General features: G+C 51.7%; 7 protein-coding genes across 7 annotated transcripts; 5 read left to right on the forward strand and 2 right to left on the reverse strand.

The window, feature by feature from the left end:
* Window positions 1-856: 856 nt before the first annotated feature.
* Window positions 857-1,598, forward strand: T069G_07004 (RNA recognition motif domain-containing protein; the record flags this gene model as incomplete). The annotated part of the gene is made up of 5 exons (XM_056174214.1): window positions 857-897; window positions 1,050-1,073; window positions 1,142-1,198; window positions 1,283-1,410; window positions 1,498-1,598. The coding sequence occupies 5 exons, from the start codon at window positions 857-859 to the stop codon at window positions 1,596-1,598; spliced, it is 351 nt and encodes a 116-aa protein (XP_056027793.1).
* A 1,814-nt stretch (window positions 1,599-3,412) lies between these two features.
* T069G_07005 (uncharacterized protein) lies at window positions 3,413-3,799 on the reverse strand (the record flags this gene model as incomplete). Its single annotated transcript, XM_056174215.1, has 1 exon — window positions 3,413-3,799. The coding sequence occupies one exon, from the start codon at window positions 3,797-3,799 to the stop codon at window positions 3,413-3,415; it is 387 nt and encodes a 128-aa protein (XP_056027794.1).
* Window positions 3,800-4,926: 1,127 nt separating this feature from the next.
* On the forward strand, window positions 4,927-6,342 carry T069G_07006 (uncharacterized protein; the record flags this gene model as incomplete). The annotated part of the gene is made up of 1 exon (XM_056174216.1): window positions 4,927-6,342. The coding sequence occupies one exon, from the start codon at window positions 4,927-4,929 to the stop codon at window positions 6,340-6,342; it is 1,416 nt and encodes a 471-aa protein (XP_056027795.1).
* Window positions 6,343-6,885: 543 nt separating this feature from the next.
* T069G_07007 (uncharacterized protein) lies at window positions 6,886-8,619 on the reverse strand (the record flags this gene model as incomplete). The annotated part of the gene is made up of 1 exon (XM_056174217.1): window positions 6,886-8,619. The coding sequence occupies one exon, from the start codon at window positions 8,617-8,619 to the stop codon at window positions 6,886-6,888; it is 1,734 nt and encodes a 577-aa protein (XP_056027796.1).
* A 6,480-nt stretch (window positions 8,620-15,099) lies between these two features.
* Window positions 15,100-17,568, forward strand: T069G_07008 (uncharacterized protein; the record flags this gene model as incomplete). Its single annotated transcript, XM_056174218.1, has 6 exons — window positions 15,100-15,190; window positions 15,265-16,004; window positions 16,108-16,977; window positions 17,101-17,143; window positions 17,223-17,378; window positions 17,462-17,568. The coding sequence occupies 6 exons, from the start codon at window positions 15,100-15,102 to the stop codon at window positions 17,566-17,568; spliced, it is 2,007 nt and encodes a 668-aa protein (XP_056027797.1).
* Window positions 17,569-19,310: 1,742 nt separating this feature from the next.
* On the forward strand, window positions 19,311-20,700 carry T069G_07009 (taurine catabolism dioxygenase tauD, tfdA family domain-containing protein; the record flags this gene model as incomplete). The annotated part of the gene is made up of 5 exons (XM_056174219.1): window positions 19,311-19,536; window positions 19,604-19,837; window positions 19,891-19,958; window positions 20,015-20,184; window positions 20,256-20,700. The coding sequence occupies 5 exons, from the start codon at window positions 19,311-19,313 to the stop codon at window positions 20,698-20,700; spliced, it is 1,143 nt and encodes a 380-aa protein (XP_056027798.1).
* A 2,583-nt stretch (window positions 20,701-23,283) lies between these two features.
* Window positions 23,284-25,386, forward strand: T069G_07010 (histidine phosphatase superfamily (branch 2) domain-containing protein; the record flags this gene model as incomplete). Its single annotated transcript, XM_056174220.1, has 6 exons — window positions 23,284-24,025; window positions 24,085-24,152; window positions 24,224-24,285; window positions 24,341-24,486; window positions 24,547-24,752; window positions 24,823-25,386. 6 exons carry the CDS (start codon window positions 23,284-23,286, stop codon window positions 25,384-25,386), a joined length of 1,788 nt encoding a protein of 595 aa, XP_056027799.1.
* Window positions 25,387-26,209: the final 823 nt, after the last annotated feature.

The raw sequence follows: 26,209 nt of genomic DNA on the forward strand, positions 1-26,209 counted from the left end.
AGACGTTCGTGGGGTGCATGGCCAAACCGGCCCCCTGAATGGCTGTCGCCTGACTCATCAGACATCCCCCACCGCGAATCACTGCAGCCAAGGTGGCGCGTGATGCAATTCTGCGTTGCGCGTGTTTTTCCGATGGGACCGTGTTGGCAGTTGGCAGTTGACAGGTCGGCATGGTCTGATGTATCAATTCACTGCAGAATTCCATCTTGTCTTCCCGGGTACAGTACCTCTGGACTTGCAGTAAAGCACTGAGCATTCGAGGTTCTCGTTCGTAATGTTTGTGCGGTGTTGGAGCTCACGTGAGCGGTGGCCGAAATGGAACATTTCCATGTTGATGGAGGTACAAAGTCTCTTTTCTACTTGACAGATAAGCAATGTACCTGTTGGCCTCATCCACAGCATGATAAATACACAAGTACCTAGCACTATCAGAACTTCAATTGCAGATCCCTGTGATACATAGAAATGCTGCATTAGCACACCTCGAAACTGCTGATTATACTCACCGAGCACAACCGACAAGGGAACGTGTCTTGACGGAAGCGCCAATTGCAAGCAGAAAAAATAAAGTGGAGGAGCTCCAGAGGCAACGCTAGCAGCCACTTACCGCACCACGAAAAGGTACGTACCGGGCGCCGGATGTCCAACTGCCAGCATTCAGGCGAAAAACGCGAGTCACGTGGGCGTGGCCTATCAGACCCACCGCAATCGCCCATTCTCTCTGGCCGTCTTGCGTCTTGTGCCTCCACCCCGGAACCTCTTGTTTCCATTCCATCTTTCGCATTCCCTCTCCGGCGCCAACTCCGACCCTTTTCGAGTCTGAAGCATCACCACCACAACCTCAATCATCCAAAGGATGAGTAGTCGCGGCGGGAAACTTGCCCCCGAAGTCAATCGGTGAGTTTTTTCGGCTTTCCTGCGAGTCTTGGCGTCGCGGCGAGGCTGCAAAGGCGTGTGGTCTCGTTTCTCCGACCACTCGGCCGGCACGTCTCGCTGGATGCTCGGCTGAAAAAGTGTCAAAAGAGTCCTTGCTAACTTGCTCCTCATAGCGCTCTGTTCGTAAAGAACCTGAGGTACGCCTCCGTCGATAAGCAAACGCCGAATCTAAACGAGAAATACATCTGACGCTGACTTGCCGTAGCTACAACGTTACTCCTGAGGAGCTCTTCGACCTCTTTGGAAAGTTCGGACCTATTCGGTATGTCCAAATTCACGCGCGGCTGATACTTCTGGCCTGCCGCCGTTATTCTCCTCTAATATGCTTTTTTTAACACCTTTGCAGCCAGGTTCGACAGGGCATTGCCGGCAACACCAAGGGTACAGCTTTCGTGGTCTACGAAGATGTCATGGATGCGAAGTCAGCCTGCGACAAATTGAACGGTTTCAACTTTCAGAACCGCTATCTCGTTGGTACGTAACGACGTGTCCATTTTCTTTCTTTTCTTCTTTTTCTTCTCTTCTCCCCGCCAACGAACGCCCTGCTGACACGCGATATAGTATTATATCATCAGCCCGATAAGATGGTAAAATCTAAAGAGGATCTCGACGCCCGCCGGGAATCTTTAGCGCAGCTCAAGAAGCAGCACGGCATCGATTGACAATCCGACCGGTCTGTAGGCACCCTGCAGAAGAAGACCCCTTCTTCGTCTGCGGGCCGGTCTTCCTCATCCTCATCGTCCTCGTCAACTTCGTCAGAGATTAAGACAATCCTGCGAAAAGAGAGGTCGCCAGCCAAGGCCACTCTAAGCAGTGGGCACTCTCCCACCCGAGCCGTCCGATTTGCAGAAGGACTACGCGCAGCTCTACCGTCGTTTGCCTAAAACACAGAGCATTGGACGCCGTGCCCACAGAGTGCATTATTATTCTAAACTATTAGCTTTTTTCTTCTTTCCTCTTCATGCCTTGGCTGGCACATTAGCTTCTTTTGTTACCTTAATGTCAGTATTTACCGGATCAGTCACCCCTCAGGAAAGAAACAAATCACGAATGCGAGTCTTTTATCAACGGAAAGGGGAGGAGAGGGTACAGATTGGGGGAGCTGGGAAAATCAAAGGGTGTTTATTCGGCAAGTGACGACATGGCAAGTCACAAATGAACTGCTTTATTCGGAATTTGGGCGGAGCCAACTTTGCGGCCATGTTTACTAGCGAACATCTCCTGCCTCCCGAGGCCTTAACCAGAGAAATCAACAGCATGTCTCAACAACGCAAATGCAGTTGCACCTTTGATCAAATCGACCGAAGCAAGGCGTGGGGGTTTTGTTTTTCCATTTGAGTGAGCCCGTCTCAACGTTTTACGCGATTTGCTGCAGCATTTTCTTTGTCTGGCAGCTGAGAAGGACGATTGTCGCTGTGGTGGAGGTTTATGGCTTTTCACCGTGGCGCGTTGCACTGCGGTTAAATGACATATGATACATGGCGTAGAACCAAAGGAATCAACTTTGACGTCGCAACGGTTGCCTCAAGGGACGTGCCTGCTAGTAGACTTGTATTTTCAGCCTCCAATGCGTTAGCACCTGTTTGTGAAACCACAACGAATGGCCAAAGACTCGTTGATATTTGCCTGCCTCAGACTAAGGCAGACCATGCATCAAGTCTCAAGATAGTAGTAGGGAACTACGACAGTAATCAGCAACCCAAGTCTACTTTCCAGCATCCCATGTCTCAAGTTTAAAGCTACTTAGGTGGTGATAATATCACAAACTGAAGAATACGGCCATAGCAGCAGATACTAACTGAATGTAGCAGCGGTAACAGATGCTTAAGTAAAGTATCGACAGTGGCAGAAAGTACCTATTCACCCGAATCAGAGCCCGCGTCCACCTTGAATGAGATGATGGACGAGCTCCAGGTTGATCACGGTATTAGTTATCTCCGCTAATTCATCTGAGGATGATGACGATTCTGAGGATGATGATGATTCCTCCGACGATGAAGACGGCTCCTCTGACGAGAACATGGATATCGATGAACCTAATGGGAGATACTTCACAAGCCGGGTATGTCGTGTCCTGTGAACCCACAACAAAAGAGCAAAAGCATCTGCTTACCTACCTCGGACTAAGGGAGGCCAAGTATCAAGTCTCATGATAATGGTAACCCTACACAGGACGATTGTACTCTTCATCTGCTTCATGAAGCAGGCAGACATCGGCGGAGACTTTGAATTAGTGCTACCGGATCATTGAGAGTTGGCTTGCCTGCTAGCTGAATATGATCGTAGTACGTGGTTGTTGATAGCGTTTACCAACGACTGGAGCTATGAACAATCCTTTCTCCAAGTGAGTACATACTTGCATCACATGGTGAAAAAAACGCCTTGCGAGTTTGCCAGCAAGTCGCGAGACCATTCCAGCATTCGATTCTACAGATTCCTTGGGATCCAAAGTGTCAGTCGCACCAAAAAGCTCCTCCTAGGCCGCAGACTTGGTCTCCCTGGCGAGGGCGGTGTTTTCTGGAATCGCAGCTTGTATGGACTGTCCATAGCTCGACGAGAAGCGAAGATGGAGACCGGGCCGCAGAAACGGCCGGACCTGGTGGGAATCCAGCGGCGGTGCAGCAGTGCGAGAGAGCGCTGGAGCTTCGCTGGAGCGCGGTGCCGGGGGGTTCTGAAGCAAGCGAACCTCAGGTTTAGAGCTAGAGTGGTGCTGTAACGCCGTAGCGAGGCCTAGAAACGGACTTGAGGGTTTTCCCGTGGCGCAGCACCTTTTGCGGTCGCCTTTTGCGGCCAGCCGGGTGGAGTCGCGCTTATCCCCATATTCCTGAACTTCCAACCAACAACGGCCGACACTTTTGGCCATCTCGTCACCATTTTCTTAACGCCGTTGCAACAACTCGCGCAGAAACGGTCGAATTCCAAGAAAGAACGCCTGGAGCACAGCTTTTTTTGGGCCTCCCTTTGCGGTCGAGTGTATCGAGATATAGAAACAGCAGGGCTTTTTCGATTACGATTGCCGGCGCCAAGGGTCATTGTCCCGGCCTGGCCGTGCTCTAGGAACAGGAATAGCATTCAGATCTACACAATGGGCCTGGGAACAAGGCTGATAGTGAGTTCATCGTGAGCAGGAAGCCTGACTTTGTCCAGACTAAAGACAGGAGATGGCATCATGCTGGCAGACAAGATGCTTGATGGCCCATGCTGATTGGTGATTTACTTAGGTCTCTTCGTCTAACCGATATGGAGACGAAGACAAGTCGTGCATAGAAGCTGGTCATGGGCAGCCCAAGAGTGGCTTGTTGTTCAGCTCGCAGAAAATCGACGATCCAATGAGCATCCTCAGCCTATCATCTACATCCCAGTAGTTAATATCCCAGGCCCAGGCATGCCACGACACGTTCGTCCTATAAACGCCATCATACACCGTCCTCCGGCCCGGACCCACATCGCCGGCTGAGGCCCCGGCCCTCTTCCGGAACTCTTTGAGACCAGTAAGAAGTCGTTCCATTGCGCTGGGATTAGGCTTCACTGGTTTTGATGCGTTCACAGCCCCTCCGCAAGGTGTCTTAATTTCCTCCCTGGCCGTCAGCCGACCGGATTGGTCCTTTGGATGAGGCTCGATATGGGCTCTCTCGCGAGCAGCCTTCCCCCCGGGCGTTCAGCCTCTCGGCCAGTGACATACCATAGGAGGACACGGGTACTTTCGCTCCTGAGGAACTCCTTCCATTATTCAATGTATTCATGGCTCCTTCTGTATTGGTCTACACGTACCAGAGAGAGGGAGAGGCTCGGTCATTCCCCCTTGATGTTGGTTCGCGTTGTTGGTTGAGACTTGGGTTCGATTTTCCCCTTGACATGATGCGTTTGCGGTTCTCTATCTCTATAAAGCTGCTTCAACTTCCACTTCCAATCCATCGTTTCATGACATTCAAGTCATACATCCAAGAATCTGAAACAACAATACCTTCTTGTCAATACTGATCAAATCCAATGTCGGTGCCAGTCGCGCCATTCAGCAGACTGTCCCTTGACGAGATGTCTCCCACCAGCCAATCAGATCCACACGCTGCCCTACAAGGCGACACCTATGCGCCAATCGTGGAAGATTCAAGCTCTGACCTCGAATCCTACTCAGATTCCGAGGACGACGATGACGAGCTCTCTATGGTTGTGCAGTCTCCTACTAAGCTCGCCTACAACATCAACCATCTTCCAGAAAAGGCTCAAGGTGCCGTGCGCGAAGTCTTTGGCGAGCCTCCCGCGATTGCGCTACAGCAGTGCCGTCTCATTGATGATACATATGCTTTTCAGATGACGGAGCTCGTCACACAGTCTATTCGCATTCGGGCCAATGGCAATGGATCGTCCCAGCTCACATGCTCGTGCGGACGCGGAGACGAAGCAGAGCCATGCTCTCACTTGCTATGGCTCCTAGATCGGCTCACGAAGCAGATGCTCTACGACTACGATCCCAAAACTCCTCTTACCATGACCCAAGATGGTTTCGCCGAAGAGCTCGGTGATCCCTTCACGGCCATTTCAGAGCATCACCTTGATGTTCTGTCCGATGGCCTGCACTGCCAAGTCATCGACCCAGAAGCCCTCTCTGAAGACGATCTGGCTTCGTACCGCGTCCAAGAGTCGCGTGAGCTTTTGTCTGCTGTCTATGGAAAGACTCCAGAGGACTTCCGTCCGGACATCTTTGCACGGCCGGTGCTAGGGAAGAAGGTGCTCAAGCGCAACGACCTCGACTACACCGTCTTCCGCATGCTGCTTGACAATCACCACTTCTTCAACTACTTCCAGTCCGTGTCTCGGCCCAGAGATCCCATCAACGATCCGTTCAGGAAGCTCGCGCAAAGAGTCGACCGCGTGCTCCGTCGCTTCGACGCATACGCCTCCGATCCCGCACCCACGCGATCCTCCGCAGAGACGCTCCCCAACGTCGCCTGGGCGGCGAAACACCTCCTCGGCTGCATCAAGCTCATCAAATCTATTATCTACACGCGCGATCGGCCCCTTCAGCCCTCGGAAGCCGCGTCTGCCGCCCGCACACTGGTGCACATTCTTTCCGCCGTCGCCTCCCGCAACCACGACGTCGTCTCATCTGGTTCGCCCACGGAGGCGCCGCGGACAGAGCGAAACTTGTATCTGCGCCTCATCGGGGACAGGGACAGGGACTTTGTGCTGGCGGAGCTGAATCTGCTTCCCGAGGCGGCGAGCCAGCATTTGCATACCCTGGAGGCTGTTTTGGAGGACATTGGGATGCACGGCGCCCCGGTGACATTCGTCGATAAGTTCAAGGCACTGCTGGCGAGATTAAGGGCGCCAAAGAGGAGCTCTAGTCTGAAGAGGCAGGGTGATGATGAGGGAAATTCATCTCGAGGCTCCAAGAGGATGAAGTAAAGGGAGGGATGCTTGTACATGTGTTGGACTTTACTTTTCATTTCTTGTCCCCCTTTTTCCTTTTCACTTTCTTGTATCGCACTTTGTCGATATACATATCACGCTGGCCGTGATGTCATTGTTTTACTATTTTCTTCTTCCGTCTTTATTCTTCTTCTCTCTTCCCCCTTTCAATTTTCTCAACCTCCCTTGTTTACACTGGGGAGCTACTGTATATGTACAGAGTGTGCAACATGGCATTCATTGTATACTATGTAGACTAGCATTCACGCGATTCTGTTCGATTTCCTCTAGATGAGTTTCACAAGGCAATAAAACAAAAACTTCAAGAAATGGTCAAGATGAACAAGTCAATTAAATCAAATACACAGCTAGTAAAGTCATTTCCTCGTGTATACCTCCTCCAACGTTGCATGCCAAACTTAAGGCTCAAAATTTCCTTTCCTCGCGAAGAAAGGGAAACCCTCCTGACTCAAAACCCCCACAAGCGCAGACCACCCCTTGGATCACATGGAGAGCTAGGCGTCCCTATAGAGTGGCAAACTAGTAAAAGAGATGGCTGTCCTCGAGAAATTTGGTCAGCTCCTCGCGGACCTCGCGCAGGCTAGGTCGATCATAGTAGTTCTCGTTCCAGTCGCCCCTCTTCATGCCCTCCGCGCGCTCCTTGAGCCACGCCTCCGAGTCGGCGATTTCCTTTGCCCACCAGTCGCGCGCCGTCTTCTGGACCTCCTTCGCCGTGGACTCGCCCGTATTTTCAAACTCTCGCAAGACCAGCTTGTCTCTGCGGCGGACGATGAGCCTACTAAGCCCAGCCTGTCGGCCGCGAGTGCAGCGGTCGATGAGATCTCTCATGGCGGGCGGTGTGCGAGTGTATCCGGGAAACTCAACCAGGGGCTCCCACCGGTACGAAAGCCACACCGCCGCTCGCTGGGGAGCGCTGTTGGATTCAAAGATGCACCACAGGACTCGCCCGAGCATGTACACCTCGCAGGCCTCTTGCTCTTTGGGGGTCAAGCAGGCCCAAGGCACGTTGTACCCCTTGGATGGCCAGACGTAATCTTCACCCTGACCCATCTCCTCCCACCCGGGAAGCATGTCCGTCAACATAGCAGCATACTTGTCTACAATATGCGAGGGGATCTCGTCGTCGACCGCCAAAAGTCGGACATATTCGATGGCGTTGACTTCTGGGGCTGCAAATTCGCACCAAACGCCACGCTGCTCAAAGTCAACCATGACAACATCCCCAGATTCCGACAGGACAATGTTGTCAAGCCTGAGGTCCGGATAGAAAATGCTGGATGTCTCACGCAAATGCACCAAGGCGGACGCAAGTTGGACAGACCATCTGGCCTTGTCGGCTAGCGACACTCGGTCATGCACCTGCAAATAAGGAATCAAGTCACGCAAGCTGCCATGGACGTGAAACTCGAGCGTGAATCCGAGAACGGCCGTCTTGCTGCCAAAGCTGCACTTTTTCGTGATGAGGTGAACCGGTCGTGCCACAATGTTGGGGTGAGCCTTGATGGAGAGGAGCTGTCGTAGTTCATGGTACAAGTATTTGGTGTAGCTGGTCAGGGCCTTGAAAATCCATGTTTTGCCCTCATATTCAATAAGACAGACACTGTCGTGCAACTGTGACAGATACACGACGTCGTGAATGTCGACCGTCGGGGGAAGGTCCAGGTGCGACCCCCAGAAGCTTTCAAATGATGCCACAGAGAGCATTTGACGCTCGAGGTAATACGTTGGAGCGATGCATACTTGGACTTGGCTGACATCCCTGGGAAGGTTGTTGAAGACGATCCTTGAGCCAAAGGGGATATTTTGATATATCTGAGGCGGATCATCCAACGTCGACGTCCAGTACTGGAGCAGCCGGAGCACATGTTGGGTAACGCCAAGCTGTGAGATGCGGGATGCGTCTCTTGTGTAGAAGGCCACGTCCATGTCGAGGACGCTGCGCAGCTCGCGAGAGAGGGTCGCTGGCTCGGGTATGAAGACATCAATGCGGAACGGGGGAATCGAATCCATGAAGAGAGGCACGGCATAAAACTGAGTTCCAAATGCAGTACAGCCATCAATACGCCACAAGGGCCGCGCTGGAGGCTCCAGACTGTCGATGCGATTCTTTGGATTCAGTGGAGACTCATCCCACGAGGTTTCTCTCGCAGCGTTGACAGCGGCATTAGCGGCCGACTGCTCCCAGATGCTCTCATCCGAGAAGGCTGCGGTTGGATGGATGACATCGTGAATCGACTGTTGGCTGAGCTCCATGTTGTGCAGATGCTATATGTCTCAACGGACAGGTGCAGCTTCTACTGTTACTAGAGAGGGCAGTGTCTTTATCAGTCAATTTGGCACACACGAGAGAAGAGACCGAGAGAGCGGCGGCCACCGACCTAGTACTCGTACCTCTTCCACTTCCACGTGCAGGCTCTCGCTCTTGTGCTTGATCAAACCTGAGCGAGAGGAGTCATTCGACTGCCAGCCAGCTCTGGGCCCAGGCAGCTGCTGTTTGCCGTCACAGGCGGCCCGTTGCAAGGCTAAGGCAGCGATGGATTCAGCTTCTTCAACCCCTCCCAGCTGGAAAGACTGGCCGGGCTTCCGATTTGCACAGGACCGAGGACGTCGATTGTGTCACGTCTTTTTGCGAATCGAGCTGCTCAGTTGCTATGCCATGCATGAACTGGGGGGTTCGTGGCCAACAGCCCGCTGCATCTGGCTTGATTTGGCTGCAGCATTACCTTATGCCTGATCACATGATGCGGCCTCGAAGTACCAAGTACACTTGCATTTGCATTCCATTCCATCTGATTTTCGATATCAGGCGTGGAATTGGCCATCGTCTTGGAAATGCTGAGTTGTGCTCTGGTTTGCAAAGGCAAAGAGCCGATACAAAACTGCTTCCCAGCCGCACTTGTGCTAGACTGAGTTTTTGGCAGCTGGGGCTAAGGTCATGTTTGTTGCCCAAGCTCCGCAAACACACAACACCTTTGAGCCATCAGTTGTGCAATTGCTACGTCGGACAGGGACATGCACTTCGGCAATGGGTGGCTATTTCAGGAGCACGGCATGCTGGGAGGCTGGCGACGGGCTGGGATCCATTTCGTCATTAGGTTGGTTGAAAGACGCTTGATCCGTCTGCTTGCTCTTGTGCTGAGAGAGCAATGCCGTTCCTATATTTACGAATGTCTAAAGCTCACGCAAATGAGCTGAAGCAAGCCAAACTCCGGCAGTCAAATGGCTTGAACGAATCAACCAAGCAGGTTTCCATCGGTTATACACTTCGTCGCTACTGGTGCCTGCGAAGAAAGGCACACGCGAAAGAGTACAAGCAGCTTTGCGGCTGCACATCCCGTCAACCAGCCTCTCTCCTTTTCCTGTCCCCGTATCCGTACTGGGATTTGTTAATCTTGTTGCCTTGGATATTAATATAGGCATCATACATGGCCGCCGCCACCGGCGCTTCGTACACACGCGAAGAGAATGGCTTTTTTCTGTCTCTATTTTGCTGCAAGTCCCTTGTTTGCTCAAGCCGAGCCGAAGTGTAGGATTGAGTGGAGCAGGGAAACTTTGGCCCCCAAAGCCATGGCCGTCTGTCTCTCTTTTTTCCTCCATGGTAAGCAGCCGATGGGGGCAGAAACCAGCAATATTCAGGGTAACGGATGCATGTCTTGCTCAAGTGTCAAAGCACACCTTGACAGTTTCAACCTATGGAACACTCCATAATAGGATATTTTGTGGCGTTAATAATGACTCGGGGAACCCATGCTATGCATACTCGTACTCAGTCATCTTCAGCCGCAGCAAGCGATAATAGCCGTGTTTTGGAATAGGAGGCAAGATATTCGGACAGGCCCGGTATGCGGCCCATGATGCTATTGTTGAGCCAGAGGAAAGCTTGACAAAATTATCCAAAGCTACGCCATGGAGACGCAGCACAAAAGAAGCGGAGCTCAATGCATATGTTGTCATTATGCTGCATGGCATGGTCTCTCACGTACGACTATAGCAGCTTGTCAGCGACAAAGAATCTCCCAAATTCACTCATTTATATGATAGTTACGTAGCATCAGGCGGCTCGAACTACAGCGGACCATCTGATGCTGCTTCCTGCCCACTCACATGTCTTTGGCACGCACTCATCGCCATGCGAATGGCAGCAGGGCAGGTGATTATCCAGATCTGAACTGATCGCCAATTTCATGGAGAATAATGCAATCTCCGTCAATACTTGCATTGACTGATGTCATAACGTGTGTCAGACGCATGTTGTCATCAGTTGTGAACGGGTTTGCTGGCGTGAGAGGCCGTGCTGTTAGCAAAGATGCTCTTACACACCCATCCCATGCAAATAGCTCATCCGAAGTTGCCAGCCGGTTTCTCTATGGGCCGTCGGAGGAAGATGCAAGTCACTAGGGTGAATCAAAAGTATCGTCCTCCTCGCTGTGACTTGTTTGAGGGGGCCCATGGTACCTTGCAGTCTGGTCATGATCTGGATAGCATAAGCCACGGCCCTCTCCATCTCTGCCACTCGACGGCTCAAAGCCCATGTTGGCACCACTGCATCTCCCTAGCCCCGAGAGGGCCTGGCTAAACTCACATGTGCTAGTGGTTTTGTGGCGTCCATGCTAAATGCTCACCGGTCGGCGAGGGCTGTTAGACGCCTTTCGGAACAGAGAGCAGAACACCAGGGTCTCTGCATATCGCGAGAAGGCCATTTGATGCGGCCAGCCATATACGGGCAGCTTAGCGGGCTTGGGAAAGTAACATGTAACACATGATTACTCACTCTTTTGGCGGTATGAACTGTAGTCCCTTTTGTGCAACGACAACGGCACCAGCACCATAGCTGCTTCGAATCAAAGTCCTGCACCTCTCACATGACTACAGCTTCCCTCTGGCCTCGGAGTGGACCACGAGAATGTCGAGTCTGGCTGCATATGCACGACGCACCAAAGGACGGAGACAGTCCGTAGACATCCCGCACGGCCTTTTGGTACTACTAGGTATCCAGTAGAAGATGGACTCATATTATGTTGTGTAGCTTTGCGAGAACGGCGTTAGCTGGGTGATGAGATCAGAGTCAAGCCCTATTGGCGATAAGAGAAGAAACCACCGACCAGTCCAAACAGCGGTGTTGATAACTCGGGTACGAGTATACGAGCAGCAACACGAGTGGTTTTGACAGATGTATTTTCGTAATATGCATGTCGCCGAGACAATTTCGAAGCCACAGCAGACGAAAGACTAAGGCATGGAGTTACAAGGTTAGGGTAGACGATGATGGTCTTGGAGGCCATGACGTTGTCTTGCATCGGCCCTGAGCAACTCCACTAGCCCGAACAGTTGCAGCAGCAGCAGCGGGGGAAAGGCAGAAGCAGAAGCAGGAGATGAATTGCGAATCGGCGCAAAGAAACGGACGTTGAAGCACCTCCGCAGCAGCAGCTCGTCAGAGGCTCTCTTAGAGGCTCATCGGAGGCTGATGGGCAGGTTCATTTGCAGGTAGAGGCAACTTGATGCCTTATATTGGCTCAACATGGAACCCAATTGGATTTCATCCCGACGACGATGATTGGCTGGCTAAGCAGAGAAGGCTCGCTCTGGCCCTGGTGGCTGGCACAGGGCAACTCGTCCTGGCTTCCTTCCTAACTAAGGCATAGCGCAGGCAGGTCCGACTCCAGGCGGAGAAATAATGGAGCAAGCACGGGATTTCAGCTAGGGCCATCCGTAGCAGGGCCGTTGCAGTGGAGGCCCTTCCAAGGTTCCTTGGCAAGTTTAGCAGTGGGAACAGCCAATTGATCTGCTAAGTCTAGCCCCCGCGGGCGAACCACCGCGTTTCCGCACCTTAAGTCAACATCTGACTATCGACATCTGCTTCACATGGCACGGCATCTTCGCCCTCGGGACGCCCAGTGGAGGCGCTGCTCCGTTCTCCGGAGAATTTCGAGCAATGATTCATGAACCACGCAGCACGAATCAGCCACAGTCCGTGTGTGCAATTTCAATTCCAAGTCCAATTTCGCAGCGAGGGTGGCACAAATGCCGCCGAGGCGTGGGGGAGACGCAATGTCTTGTGTGACGTGACGAGACGAGACAGCCACGCGAAAACACAATGAACAGCCGCCCACCCTCGACTCGACCGACCTCTTTTCCGATGGGCCGTGTCGCTGGGAAATCCGCACCGGGCTTGGAGCTCGACCAAGCTGCTCGACCTGGGACCGCTGCGAGTTTGTCTTCGTCCAAGGCCTTGCCTGCTGGACGGGCTTGAGAGGTTTCCCAAGATGCTCACCCCCCCTGGCACAGAACTGCGGCTACCGAGCCGGAATAGATCAAGATCCCCCGTGGTTGCGTGTATGCATCTGCTTCGTGACTGGGGTTCCAAGGCCGTGTGGGTGCAGTTTAATACAGGCCTCGCTCACCGGTTCCCCACTCCTAAGCGGTTCATTCTCGAGAACTTCCTCGTGTGGTAGCACGCACAGCTTTTAGCTCGTGGATTAGTATGTTCGAGCCCAGCACCGGTCCAATGCACAAGCACCACCAGTCAAACCACATGTGCCTCGTCTGATCTCGGCTCTGGCTTTAGCATATTGGACGGGCAATTCTACACTGTGCGAAGTCTGCCATCCGACTCCTGAAGTCTTCAATCATCAAGCAGAATGTATCCATCTGAAAAGACAGACGATGAATAACCCGGCGTCTGTTGTTCTTTCAGGCGGACAGACGGCCTGTGGTTGAATCACTTTGCTGCAGCGTTTTCCCAGGTGCAGGTCGCAGTGCATGTGACCCGCCCGCGTCGAAATGAAAGAGGCGTATAAGCTGCAGTTGACAAAGCTCTTGTGGTACCATAATAGCCTTAGAAGATAAGGCGACTTTTCATTGGACTGGGTCGCAGTCGGACTCCAACCTGCTCTGCCAGAATCCCTTCCTGGACTGCGCATACTGGCCGTCAGCTCCCCGTTGGGCGCTACGGCTGACTCTTCTCCCGGCCTGAAGACGAGGGCATTACTTGATGCCCGGGTTGTTTACCGCTGGCCCCTTCGTTCTCGTTGGCCAACTTTGTCATGATGGCTCCGGCGCATTGCATCTTGCTGGAGTTTTACACACCGTCAGGGCCGTAACTGCGCAATGACATCTCAGCCCATTCATCTCGCGATCGCATGTGCCCGCTATTTCTCAGCAGCTGTATGGTATGCCGGCCCGACCAGGCTCAATCTTTGCTTCAATGAGACGACGAGGAATTAATTGGGCACTGCATCCCAACTACTCCCCCCTCCCCCCTGGCCGCAGCCGTAATACCCCTCAATTCCCATTAAATACACACAACCTGTTTAGCACCGGGATCCATGACTTCTGCTCTCTCACCGAGTCGCTTCTCTCTCTTGGAAAAACAGCTATCGTCGTCTAGCTTTGAATCCAGCCACTTAGACCACAGGCCAGCGCCTATGCACACTTCGGCAACACGCCCCAGATTCTAGCCCGCACTACCCATCACCCCTGCTTTACGACCGGAGGAGAACCCTGGGCATCGAGGATACAGCCGGCAGCGCATCAACAGCAACACCAGTGTCCCCAGAGCACATTCATCATCGGTCACCAGAGTGGCGGCAGCACGAGACCTCTTGGACAAGTGTAGCCAGGCGGGTGCGCTTCGCAGGTCGGCACCATCATTGGACTGGACCCAACGCTAGTCGGACTCCTTACTTACATGCCACCTCTGTCTCTGTCTCTCTTACTCTCTAGTCAGACTGTTCCATACACCGGTAAACGAACCCTCGTCTTGGATATTTGCGGCTCACTGTGTTCCCGCTCCTGCTCCTCCTCGACCGCACAGCGTCCCGCTCCACCTATCGTTTTACACAGCGGAAGCCAAACTCTGCCCCCAGGCATGGTTCCGGTGGCACCTTAGCCATCCACCCCCTCCCCGGCGTCGCTCAACCTCACCCGCTGTCTCGGTGCACAGCTTTGGTGTACCTTGTTGATATTGCCTTGTCTCTGGAGTCTAGCTGATACTTGGCTTTCCACGTGCCGGTACATTGGATCCTGCTCTTGTTACTACGCCGCATCTGTCCAACACACCCCATCTATCTATGAGCATCATGGTAAGCCGACTTCCTCACCCCACGGCGGTAGCCTGCATGGTTATATCTGTAGCCGCTTCCCGTCCCCTATTGTTTGAGTTTCTTTTCACAATGCCTTCACCACTTATGCTGTCTCCTTCTTGTTGATTCCTATATCCTTTCTGTACAACATCAAATCTATTTTCCTCTCTATTTTTTCCCCTACTCCAAAAGCGCAGTCAAGTTAATCATCACATAGGCTCCCCGTCGAAAGCGTGTCCGGTCACTGGGCACATTTGATGTGTCAGTGCCTGCAGAGTCTTCAGTGCCTCTGGAACCTCTAGTTCCTGCCGTGAATACGGAATTTTCACAATTCCCTCTTAATGATCCGCAATTCTTGGTAGGACAAGCGACGGCAGCTCTCGACTATCCATATGGTTACTCTGAGTATTCAACTGGATACACATTAGGCTATACGTCTGGTTATTCGCCTGATTTACCCCCTGCTTGTCCCTCCAACTCTCCAACACACTCACATAAACGCAGACGACTAGAAGGTTTCCACTCAATGCCTTCTGTAGACGAGCCATCGTCATCTGCCGTTGACTATCATGAGAAAACACCTGTAACAAATTCTCATGATGACCAGCAGGGTCATGATGCAACGTCAATTATACCACGATGGGCACCCGCCATGCCTGATGTTCAATCTCTGAGCTCCCCGTTGACATGCATGGCAGAGACTATGTTTGCCTGCTGTAACTTTCCATGGCAGCATCCTACAGGTATGCATGCTCCCCGCCACCGCTTTTCGACTCCTCTCTAGTACCAAGGTGATGGCTAATGGGTTGACCCAAAGGATACCAATTTCTCCCCAATTCGGCGGCCGTGGTATATGAGCCTCCGCAGCAGTATACGATGGAAGTGACACCACCTGTGCCAGCCCAGGCGATTCACCCCGTGCAGCACCTGGTCTCAGGCACTGATGTGTTACCTCAACATACACCGGCGCAAGATCAGCACTTGAACTTGGATACCCTGCCACTCGACAGCTACCCCGTCCTTGGAGAAGGGTCATTGCAGCCGCTGCTCCAGCCTGTGTTGCAACCTATCCTGCAGGAGCCAAGGTGCATTGCAAATACGGGCGATGATCCTTATCTGGTAGACCAGACTGGCCATGAGTACTCTAACCAGCTGGCTTCTTCGAACCTATACAATTATCCAATAGTCACGGCACCGATGCCAATGCCCTTGCCGCTCATTGATGAGAATCCTATGGATGCGAATACTTCACTGCTGCCGTATGGTCCAGCCCCCCTTGTACCACTAGTGCAACCTCCTTTGGTGGTCATTGAGCCCACATCCCCTGAGATACATAACTGTTATGACACTCCTGCAGCGCAGAATTTACCTCAGCCGGTCCAACCTGAAGATGGGGGCAATACAGTTGGCCAGAGGCAAGATACAAATCCCGACACCCTGCAACCCACCCAACGTAGTGGTAAACGTGGCCCTTTCAGAGACCAAAGTCTTCGAGAGCAAACGGCGCAGACAAGAAAGATGGGCTCGTGCATAAGGTGCAGAATGCAACGCATACGCGTAAGTGGCATCCCCTGATATCGAGGGGCGACGTACCCCGTCTCGTGTTACACAACAACACTCGGCGTGATCTACGTAGGCTAACGCAACACTCTCCTTGCAGTGCGAATTCAACTCGGACATTCCAGGCGGCGTTTGCCTAACGTGTAAAAAGGTAGAGAACACAAAGGCGGCAAGGCTACCATGCCTCCGATACAAGATCACCGACATGATACTCTATAAGCCGGGCGCAGTCCCAGGTTACGAGTGGACCCAAAGATGGAACAAGAACAACTCGGAACCCATCCAGCTTTGGGCTGAACGTGAAGTCAAAGTCATTCACATATCTGTTTACTTCTCAAACTCGTTTCTCCCACTGCCGGTGCGTAAATTCGTTCCACAGGAGGGAGACAAATTAGAGCGGACATGGGATTACCAAGGCACCAAGAAGTCGGTCGCCATCCCGCCATACGCACTAGTCGACCTGGAAGCCGGCAAATCGGCATACACCAGATATATCCGAGACTCCATGACCGACATCTTTCGGAACTTCCTTGGTGACACCGATAGTCTCTTGTACAAGACGTACCTCCAAGCTTGGCACATGTGGAAAGACCCAAACATCTCTACAGAATCCTTTGAGCTACTCAATTGGACGCTTCGGCTGTGGATAGCCGTCCGCTTGTCAACTACGTCGTGTTTTATCGCCGGTAATGAGAAGCTAGGCATGTCGACCGATATTCTTGACCAAACCAATCCAAACCCTGGAAAGATTCCACTCCCCCCCGTTCTGGGAGCACAAATGGATATGATATTGATCCAGCACATCCAGAGCAAACTTAGACATGAGCTGTTGGACAACCTCCAAAAAGTAATGCTCAAGAATAAGCCATCTAGCTGGCTGGTGACTTACTTGGTAACTTTCATTCTGCTTCACAATGTCGCACTTATTACAAAGCACGATGCTGCATATGCTCGCAAGCATGGCATGAAGGTGAGTTTACCCAATGCATAGGGTAAAGTTGGCGGCCAGCAGCTTTGCTAGGGGCGCGGGGCCCCGTCCCCTCGTCCCTCCTTGGCACGTAGTACCAATATGCTGACGAGATTGCCCTTGCAGCGTCGTTATGCTCGCGAAGAAAAAGTCCAAGAGTATCATCTGGGTGAGACCGGCCCCTCCTCCCGCCGTTGTACGCTGCCATAGTGACTGACTTTTGGCTTCTAATGGCGATGGCAATACAGGAGCCAATATTATCCTGGCCCACTTTCACTACTGTAACAAGGGTATTGTGCCCTTCTCGGAAGAGTGCGAGGATCAAGATCTTCGGACGTTAGCGCATCTAGATGAGGAAAAGATCAAGTTTGTTCGTGCGACCAGGGCACACATTCAACGGCACAGTGAGTCTCCGATACCACCACACTCCCCAGCTAACCGGATTCCCGGACTGGCGCTAATACAGGGGCCAACCCTTCTTGTACAGAGCAAGAGTGGGAGGACATGCGCGCCAGAAAGGCGTACGAGGAGGACTACTTCTTCGTCAGTCAGTTATTTGAGGAGAAATGGCAGCCAAGAACCACCGTCTTGTAACATTTGTTTTTGTTTTTCACCCTCTTCTTGCTTTCTTTTTTTGCCATAAAGCCACCTAGTAATACCTTGAGGAGGTCGAAGCGGTGAGGTGTCGGTACTACGCGTTTAGTTTGGATGAAGGGGTAGACTGCAGGATGCAGTGCCCCGAGGTGGAGATTGGCTCTGGCAAGTGTCAATCGAGATACCTTGTTCCGAGATGAAGTAGTACAGGTATGGTAGCTACCATCCAGGGGCATGCAAACTACCCAAGATGGTAAGTGGTACGCTAGATGTTTCGCAGGTCTACACGGTCATGGGTGGCTGGGAGGAGGACACATTGTTCCCGGTATGATATGTTACGTACACGATGGACGCTGAGTATACGAAGTACGAGTAATGGATAAAAGAAGCACGCTCCTGGGCATCAAGTTTGTTGTCTCTTTTCTCCGGCGATCACCGATTAACCATTGCCCAATTCGTACAGATTAGCGTGCTGGAGCCAATCCCATGCGAAGCAATCACGAAGTCGGCGGCGCATTGAAAGCTCCTATAAAGGTGATGGCCTCCCGCTAGCAGTGTCGCTTTCCCCGGGTAGCAAACATCAACGCAATGAAGCCAAAACAGAGGTCCTTTCGCAGCTCCTCCTACGGGACTGTACATTCCCGTCTACGCCAAGATAGCAGACATGTATACACGATAGGATAGCGGCATCGCCCCCGGATATCTGCTGCACTGAGCCGGCACTTGACCGCTTGTTCTGGGCAACAAGAGAAGGGAGAGAGAGCCGTGTTTTGGCTTACTTTCCTCGTTTTGTTTCTTTTTTTTTTTTTTCCTTTCTTTTTATGGTTTTGTTTTTACTTTTTTCTCCGGTGGATGATGTGGATCCCGGGGCTGAGATACAAGCTTCAGCAGGAAAAAGGAAGGAAACGAGGACAGGGGGGGGGGGGGGGGGGGGGGGCAAACTCGCCTAAGAAAGGAAAAAGCAAAACAACAAGCAAAGCAGCAGAGAAAAGAGTCGACAAAGCAGATGAATATCTGGCTCATTACGAATGAGTCTACTCTACCCTGTTCAACGTCCGGGGGCCTCAAGCACGCTATGCTCTCTGGTGTCTTGCTATTGCCATCCCCTACGCTACCAAGACTAATGTGTCTCAGCCGGAAGCTCACATTAAGAGGCAATCTAGTACGAAGGCGAGATGGGCCAATGCAAGGACAATCATGGCCACAAGACGTAGTGCGGTGACGGATACGGGCCGTAAGTACGGCAGGCAGCAAGCCGAAGGGCCGGCTCTGTGATACCCGGCCTCTTGTCCCGCCCGGAACGAGTCCGCGGCCGGACCCAATCGAACCAGGCAAGGGCCAAGCTTGATATTTGCTGTTTTTCTTTCCTTCTTGCGGTGTCTACTAGTCAAAGGCTAGTTGCAGTTTGAACCCATATTGGTTTCAGTGGCTCTTGCCAGTTGAGACATTCCAATTTATTTGCTAGATTGGCGGTCTGTCTCGACGTATAAATCATGGCCTCTGTCGTGCTTTCCCAAACCATCAAGTCCAACATTAACCGAGTCCACACCGTTGTTTGACAATTCCAAAAATTTTATATATTTTGCCTCCTCATCTCTTCTTCCAAACTCCTCCCTCACCACACACATTCGTTCTCTTCTGACTCCAGAGTCTTTGCCATTCTTTGCCTTCTGCACTCCAATCCAATTCCAGTCCTCTCTTCTCCCTTCCAACAGCCAACATATCACCTGTGATCATTCGCAATGGCCGGTACCGCTGTTGTCAACTCGGAGCTTGTTGCTCCTCATCAGGAGCTCAAGTTGCGTTCTCCCCCCGCAGAGATGTCGAGTCTGCCCAATGGCTTCCCTGCTGTCTTGAACTCGCCTATGGCATGGACTGGCCAGCAGTTTGAACAGCAGCCTGACTTCATTCACCACTTGGATGCCGAAGAGCTTCGAGAGATTGACGCCGCTCTCAAGCACTTCAAAGGTGAGCCAGCTGCCATTAGCAGTAGATACCCCTCCATCCAGCTTTACTAATGCAATGACATATGCAGCTCTTGAACTTGACGGCGATCTCGTGACTCCTGACAACTTCCCACTTCCCACTGTTGGTCCAAACGTGCTGAAGGGCATGCGCCAGGACATTTACCAAGGTAAAGGGTTTGCTGTTCTCCGAGGCCTCGACTCCAAGCACTATTCGGTCGAGGATATGACGACTATCTACCTGGGAGTCCAGGCTCACATTGCCAATCGCTTCGGTCGTCAGGACAAGAAGGGCAACATGCTTGGTAAGAACGAAGAAGCCCGAGCTGGGCCTTGAGAGAGGCTAACACATTTCCAGTTCACATCATTGCCGACGCCTCATCCAAGGAAAAGGCCGAGCACCATCGCCACTCCACTTCTCCCATCGTAAGTCTCCTGCAACACAACCTGCCCCGCAATCACTTGATGGCTGACGCGAGTAGACGTTCCACAACGAGGAAGCTGGAGACATCATCAGCTGGCTCACGAGAAACGCGGCCAAGTCTGGTGGCAAGTGCATCATCGCCTCGACCTACACCGTCTACAATGTGCTCGCTGCTACTCGACCCGACCTCATCCGCACCCTGGCTCGATCTGACTGGCCTTTTGCTCTGTAAGTGTCTTGGACTCTGATGATGTGATTGCATGGCGCAAGGGCTAACGTGTTCGTGTCTCATCCCCTAGGCCCAAGTTCCAATGCCGACCTGTTTTCTTCTACCAAGATGGCCATCTCATCACGAACTTTGGACGGGCTGCTCTCATGGGAAGCGCCAGCCACGCTCGACCGGCCCACTTGCCTACACTCACTGCTAGCCAGGTTGAGGCCTTGGATGCGATCCAGGACATTGCCGAGGCGACCAAGTTCGAGTTCACCACCCAGCCAGGTGACATCCACTTCATCAACAACCTGGCGATCCTCCACCGCCGCGCGGGATTCGTCAACGGCTCGGAGCCCAACCAGCGCAGGCACCTTGTGCGTATGAGACTTCGCGATGACGAGATGGGATGGAGCATCCCCCTCGATCTGGAGAGCGAGTGGAACAAGGCTTTTGGTCAGGCGGGAACCCGTGTGTGGCATCTCGAGCCCATGCCCTCTGGCTACTTTCCTCTGCGATCCCAACCTAACTAGGTTGGCCAGCCAGCAATTGATATGATCTCGCAAGCTACTTGAGAGGGTCGCACCTAGGGGTTGCGACAAAATGCCACTAATGGAAGTATTGGTGAGAGGGCATTGCATTCGTGTCGGCGTCTTGAGAAAATCACAAAAGAAGAAAAAAAACTATAGACCGAGTTTTCATGGAGTTTTGGGCCAAAAACTCCTTCGGCTTGCTTTGTTTGCTTGATTGTTACATACATAGAACGGGTTCGGATCAGATCCGCAAAAGTTCAGCAGTGGCACGGCATAGACTAGAAACTACTCCGTAGGTAGTCAGATTGGACCAAATTTACATATTCTAGCACTTGATTGTCTCCTCACAAGCACTTGGGAGCTGCCCTCATCACTCACTACAGGCCTGTGTAAACAAGGAACCAGAGGCCTCGACTGCCTCACAGCTTTTGGTTACAAGGCCAACGCAGCCATTTGTCACATTCGGCACTAGCTTGCGCACTCAATGCCCAATTCGACGAGGCTGGCAAAATCGGCGTTTGAAGCATCCGGAGCTCATGGATGATGTCGAGAGTGGAGCCCGCCTGACCTGTAACTGAACCAAATCGTTGGGATGCCGAGACACGGATGGGTCACGAGACTGGGGGAGTGATTCAGCCGCTTACAAGGACTGCAGCTCTGACACAACAAGGGTGTCTAGACGCAGCAGTTTGATATGAGAGAGAGGCAGGGAGAAGGGCACAAAAAAAGAAACGAAAGAAAGAAAGAAAGAAATGGACGGGAACTGTTTTGTATGTCTTGGGCGGGTAGAGAAAAGCGGCAGAGGGTTTGAACTGAGACCGGCCGGCGGCTTTTTTACTGGAATAAGTAGATGCCGGGGGGCTGGAAAAAGAATGAAGGGGTGGTTAATGAAGCCCGAAGAAAAAAGAAAACATGCCTGAATATTCAGGAAAAAGAAAGGCTCTGGTGTGACATCCTTGTTGTGATTTGTAGGGGGCTGGGGTATAGGAAGGAGATTTTTTGACGGCGTCGGCCGCGGCGTTTAGCCAGGTTACACAGGCGCCTGTTCCTGTCTTTCTTTCTTTCTTTCTTTTTTCCTTTCCGTGTTTTAACTGATGCTTTTGTTGGATGTTGTTAAAAAAAAAAAAAAATTCTCCTGTCTCCCTTGCAGTAAGCCGTTCGGTAGTTTCAATGCTGAGAACGGAAATATCCCGTGCGTGCCTTGTATTGGGCCTTTTCTTTTTTCCTTTTTTGTGACAAAAGTCGCAGATTGGGGGGCGGGAACATTGTAGGTTTGTTCTCTCCCCTGCTAGGTTTTGTGACAGAGATTGATCCATGCCATCTAAGTCTAGATCCCTGGGCGGGTGGCAGTGATTAAGACACACACTTAGACAGAGAGGAAAGAGAGATCTAGGGATGGCGATCGGATGGCGGGGACGTGGGATCGGAAGAGGCTGGATGGTGTGCTCGTATGTCATTTGATGTCACATGTCGATGAGATACGAGATGTGAGATGGGCTGCATATTACTATCTTAATGTTTCTTGTATAAGCCATCAATGTGCAATGCGAGGATATCATATGGAAGCTATATAAGCACGCAAAGTACGGAGTAGTAGTAGCATTAAGGTTTTTGGTGAGACGAGTTCGTTAGAGTTGACGTGAAGTTTATGCGAAAACAACGGTAAGATGAGATGAGACGAAGGCGAGGCAAGGGTACGATGCCAAGTCAAGGTTTCGATACGAGTTTAAATGACGTCCAGCAGCGATCACGACCCCAGGAAGCTATCCATGGCTACATGTAGCTCTTATCACACAGCTCACTCTCCAGGTTATAAAGCTGCTTGGACGAATTTGCACAGTGCCGCTACTGACCCGAAACGGCGGATAGCTTCCCCGTGACCTGGCGCCAGCGGCCACGGCACTTGAGCATCCACTGAACCCATGGCGCAGGCGCTAAATCACGGGGCCGCAATGCCAGTACAGTGTCTAAATGGGCCAGCTCTACACTGTAGACCAATTGAACTGTGATTCTTAGCTACCCCCTGCTTACGTGTGGAGTCTTATGTCTCACCTAACAAGCAGCATGTCTTCAGCTTCATCCCTACCTTACATACCTATCGTGACGGCATCCAACCTCCATTCTTACGGCCACTGCCTGGGACTCTTTGCAACTTGCCCAAGGCTGTGACGCGTGAATCGGCTCCGGCAGAGAGGACGCGCCACCACTCGGACCAACAGCGTCGCATCGAATCGCGCATCCATCACATCGCATCGCCTCGCATCGCATCGTACCGTGCCGTCGGATTGATTTGAGACAAGGGGCCGGGGCGAGGCCTTTGAGAGTCCCGGCATTGCTTTTGCTAGCAGCACCTGTACGTACGAGCCCAGGTTCATTATCCAAGTCCATGCATCAGCCGCACGTCACGGGCTGAGACCCGGCGTCTCGTGATCTGATCCTTTCATCTTGCCTCCTCCTCTTCTCTTTTCTTCTTCTCTCTGCTCGTTCTCCTCGTGCTGATTGGCCCGTTCTCACAGCACCTTTGCGACGCGGGTCTCTCTCTCGTTTATGTCCCAAGTCCGGAATCGAGATCGATCACGAGCCATGTCGACCTCCAAGCCAATCAGCAAGCCTGGCCGCGCCGACGCCTCAGACTACCGGCCAGTCCACCAAGACGACGACACACACGATGCCAACGAGGAGGAGGAGGGCGTGTCGACCTCGGCCTACTTACCGCCGCGCCGGTCGCGCGCAGATCGTCGTTACCGCACCACCATCCTCGCTCTTGTTATCGCCCTCATCATCCTGCTAGCGACCAACCTCTACCTGTCTCTGCCCTACTTCTTCCCCGGTCACGGCCCCGGTTCCTGTCCGGCTCCTAGCAAGGTGCCGCAGTACTTCCAGACATCGCCGGAGCTGTGGGCTGGGCCAACAGCCACCGGCAATGCCGCCTTCTTAGCACAGACAAGGACCTTTGACCCGACCGCGACCTTTGTGCCCAATGAGCCGCTGCAGACGGCCATCCCCGTCCAGGGCATGAAGCCCGGCAACGAGACTATTTTCAAGATGATGGGCTACTTGTCTCCCTACTTTCCCTCCCCTGGGTTTGGAGTCAATGAGTACCCGCTTCCCGCAGGAGCAGAGATCGTCCAGGTCCAGATGTTGTCCCGTCATGGCGCCCGCTACCCTACCTCTGGTGTCGGCGTTGTCAACTTCGCCCAGCGCATTGCCAATGCCTCTAGCGACTTTAACCCCAAGGGGCCATTGGGCTTTCTCAAGGGTTGGGAGTACCATCTTGGGTCAGAGATTCTAGTGCCCAAGGGTCGTGAAGAGCTGTACAACTCGGGTAAGCATAGCAACAATATGCAATGCGGGTTGCCACGGAGAAAGCTGACATTTGCATAGGAGTTCTTCATAGCTACATGTATGGCAGTCTGTATAATCCAAACAGCAAGATTATTGTTCGCACAACGGTAAGGCTCACGGCTTAGCAAACAAGTAGTACTAAAAGTCGATTTCGTTGCGTACTGACAACTCGATATAGACACAAGATCGTATGCTCAAGTCGGCTGAGAACTGGATGGCTGGCTTTTTTGGGTTGGAATGGTGAGAATTTCAATATGAACTACTTTCATTGTGGGCCATGACTTACAAAGCCTAGGACAAACAACGCAACAATCGAAGTCATCATCGAAGCTGCTGGTTTCAACAACTCTTTAGCAGGTTCCCTCAATTGCCCCAATTCTTACACCAAAATATCGGCAAACGAAGCCAAGCAGCAATGGATCAACACCTACCTTCAAGATGGTATGTATTCGTCTGGTCCTATCTGGTTTCAAAAGTATCAAGACCGCTAATGCCAGGTAGCTCTTCATCGTTTCAATGCGTTGACAGATGGATTTGAATGGACCATTGACGACGTATACAATGCCCAGACCATGTGCCCTTACGAGACAGTAGCGTACGGCTTCAGCATGTTTTGCGACTTATTCACCTATGAAGAGTGGCAAGGTTTTGGCTATTCGATCGACGTGTGGTTCTCAGGAGGCAATGCTTTTCACAGTCCTACCGGAGTATGTATCTGAATCTCCCATCTCAGCACAAATTGACGCTCGGAACACTAATACTTTATTCTCGACGCAGAGGGCAATTGGCATTGGCTATCAACAGGAAGTCCTCGCTCGGTTGAAGAACCATACCCTCGGCTACTCTGGCTCGCAAATCAACGTCACCCTGGATAACAACACGGAGACCTTCCCCCTTAACCAGAGCCTCTACTTTGACTTTTCCCACGACACCAACATTGTTTCCATCCTCACTGCATTCGGTCTCCGTCAATTTGCCGAGGAACTCCCAGCTGATCGATACCCCGGAGCGCACAACTTCACCGTCGCACACATCACCCCCTTTGGCGCCCGTCTCGACATTGAGATTATCAAGACGCCGAAACCCGTCTCGCCCAACCGCGATGGTTATCTCCGCGGCGAAGAGCAGAAATACGTTCACTTCATTCTCAACCAACGAACGATTCCTCTGGGGCTAAGTTTTCCCGAATGCGATGCAGACCGTAAAGATGGCTGGTGCGAATTCGATACCTTTGTCAAGATACAAGAAGGCATGTCGGAGAAAGCGAGCTACGACCATGCCTGCCATGGAGAGTACGATAAGGAGCCTTATGGAAAGATTACCGATGGTGCTCCAAACTGAGAGAGACAAGATTTTATTACTTGGGGGAAAGGAAGAAGATTTTATAACAACTTTTTTTTAATATGGCGAAAGACATTGCTATCGATTGGTAAACAGAGTAAAATGTACGGCGCTTACGGAATCTTGAACGGGATTTAAATGTTCTTACTTTTTTGGAGACTTGGAAAGAAAAGAAGGCGCGGGTTATAATAAAGACGGTGTTTGGAACGGCATGGCTAGTCAAATTGTCAAATGATGATCTGTTTTGAGTTACGACTTGGTTCTCCCTGTCGTCGGTTTAGCATTCAGCTGGTTTAAGAAATGACATGCAACCGTGATTGCGCTGTTTATAAAAGTTTACGTCTGAAGACAGATCTACAGAATATCTAAAAGCAAGATGGTGAATCAATTCATCAATATAATTCCCATGAAGAGACCAACACAGCCATTCTCCTATCCTCATCATCGTCTCAAGTTTCATTCTTTCAAATTCAAACGTCTACTTTTAAAATAACACGGCACATCACGTTGATGATAGCAAGATAGAAACGTTTGATCCAACTTTCAAGTATATTCATTGATAATCATCCACACGCTGGTATCTACAAAAAGAGTTTGCGCTCTATATAAATCATGCCATCCAATCCCTCCACGGGAATAAAACCTCAAAACGCCCGCTATGTAAAGCCCCGGATAGATATGTGTTCAAACAACAAATACAGCGCCGCAGTGGAAATTAAAAATTGCGGACAAATATAATAACATGAACAAGGAACGGCTTTTGTATAACCTCCCATTTTGTGAAAAGGAAAAAAAAAATTGAAACAAGGCGTATACACAAGAC

Source organism: Trichoderma breve, chromosome 4 (genome assembly GCF_028502605.1).
Source record: "Trichoderma breve strain T069 chromosome 4, whole genome shotgun sequence".
Taxonomy (NCBI): domain Eukaryota; kingdom Fungi; phylum Ascomycota; class Sordariomycetes; order Hypocreales; family Hypocreaceae; genus Trichoderma; species Trichoderma breve.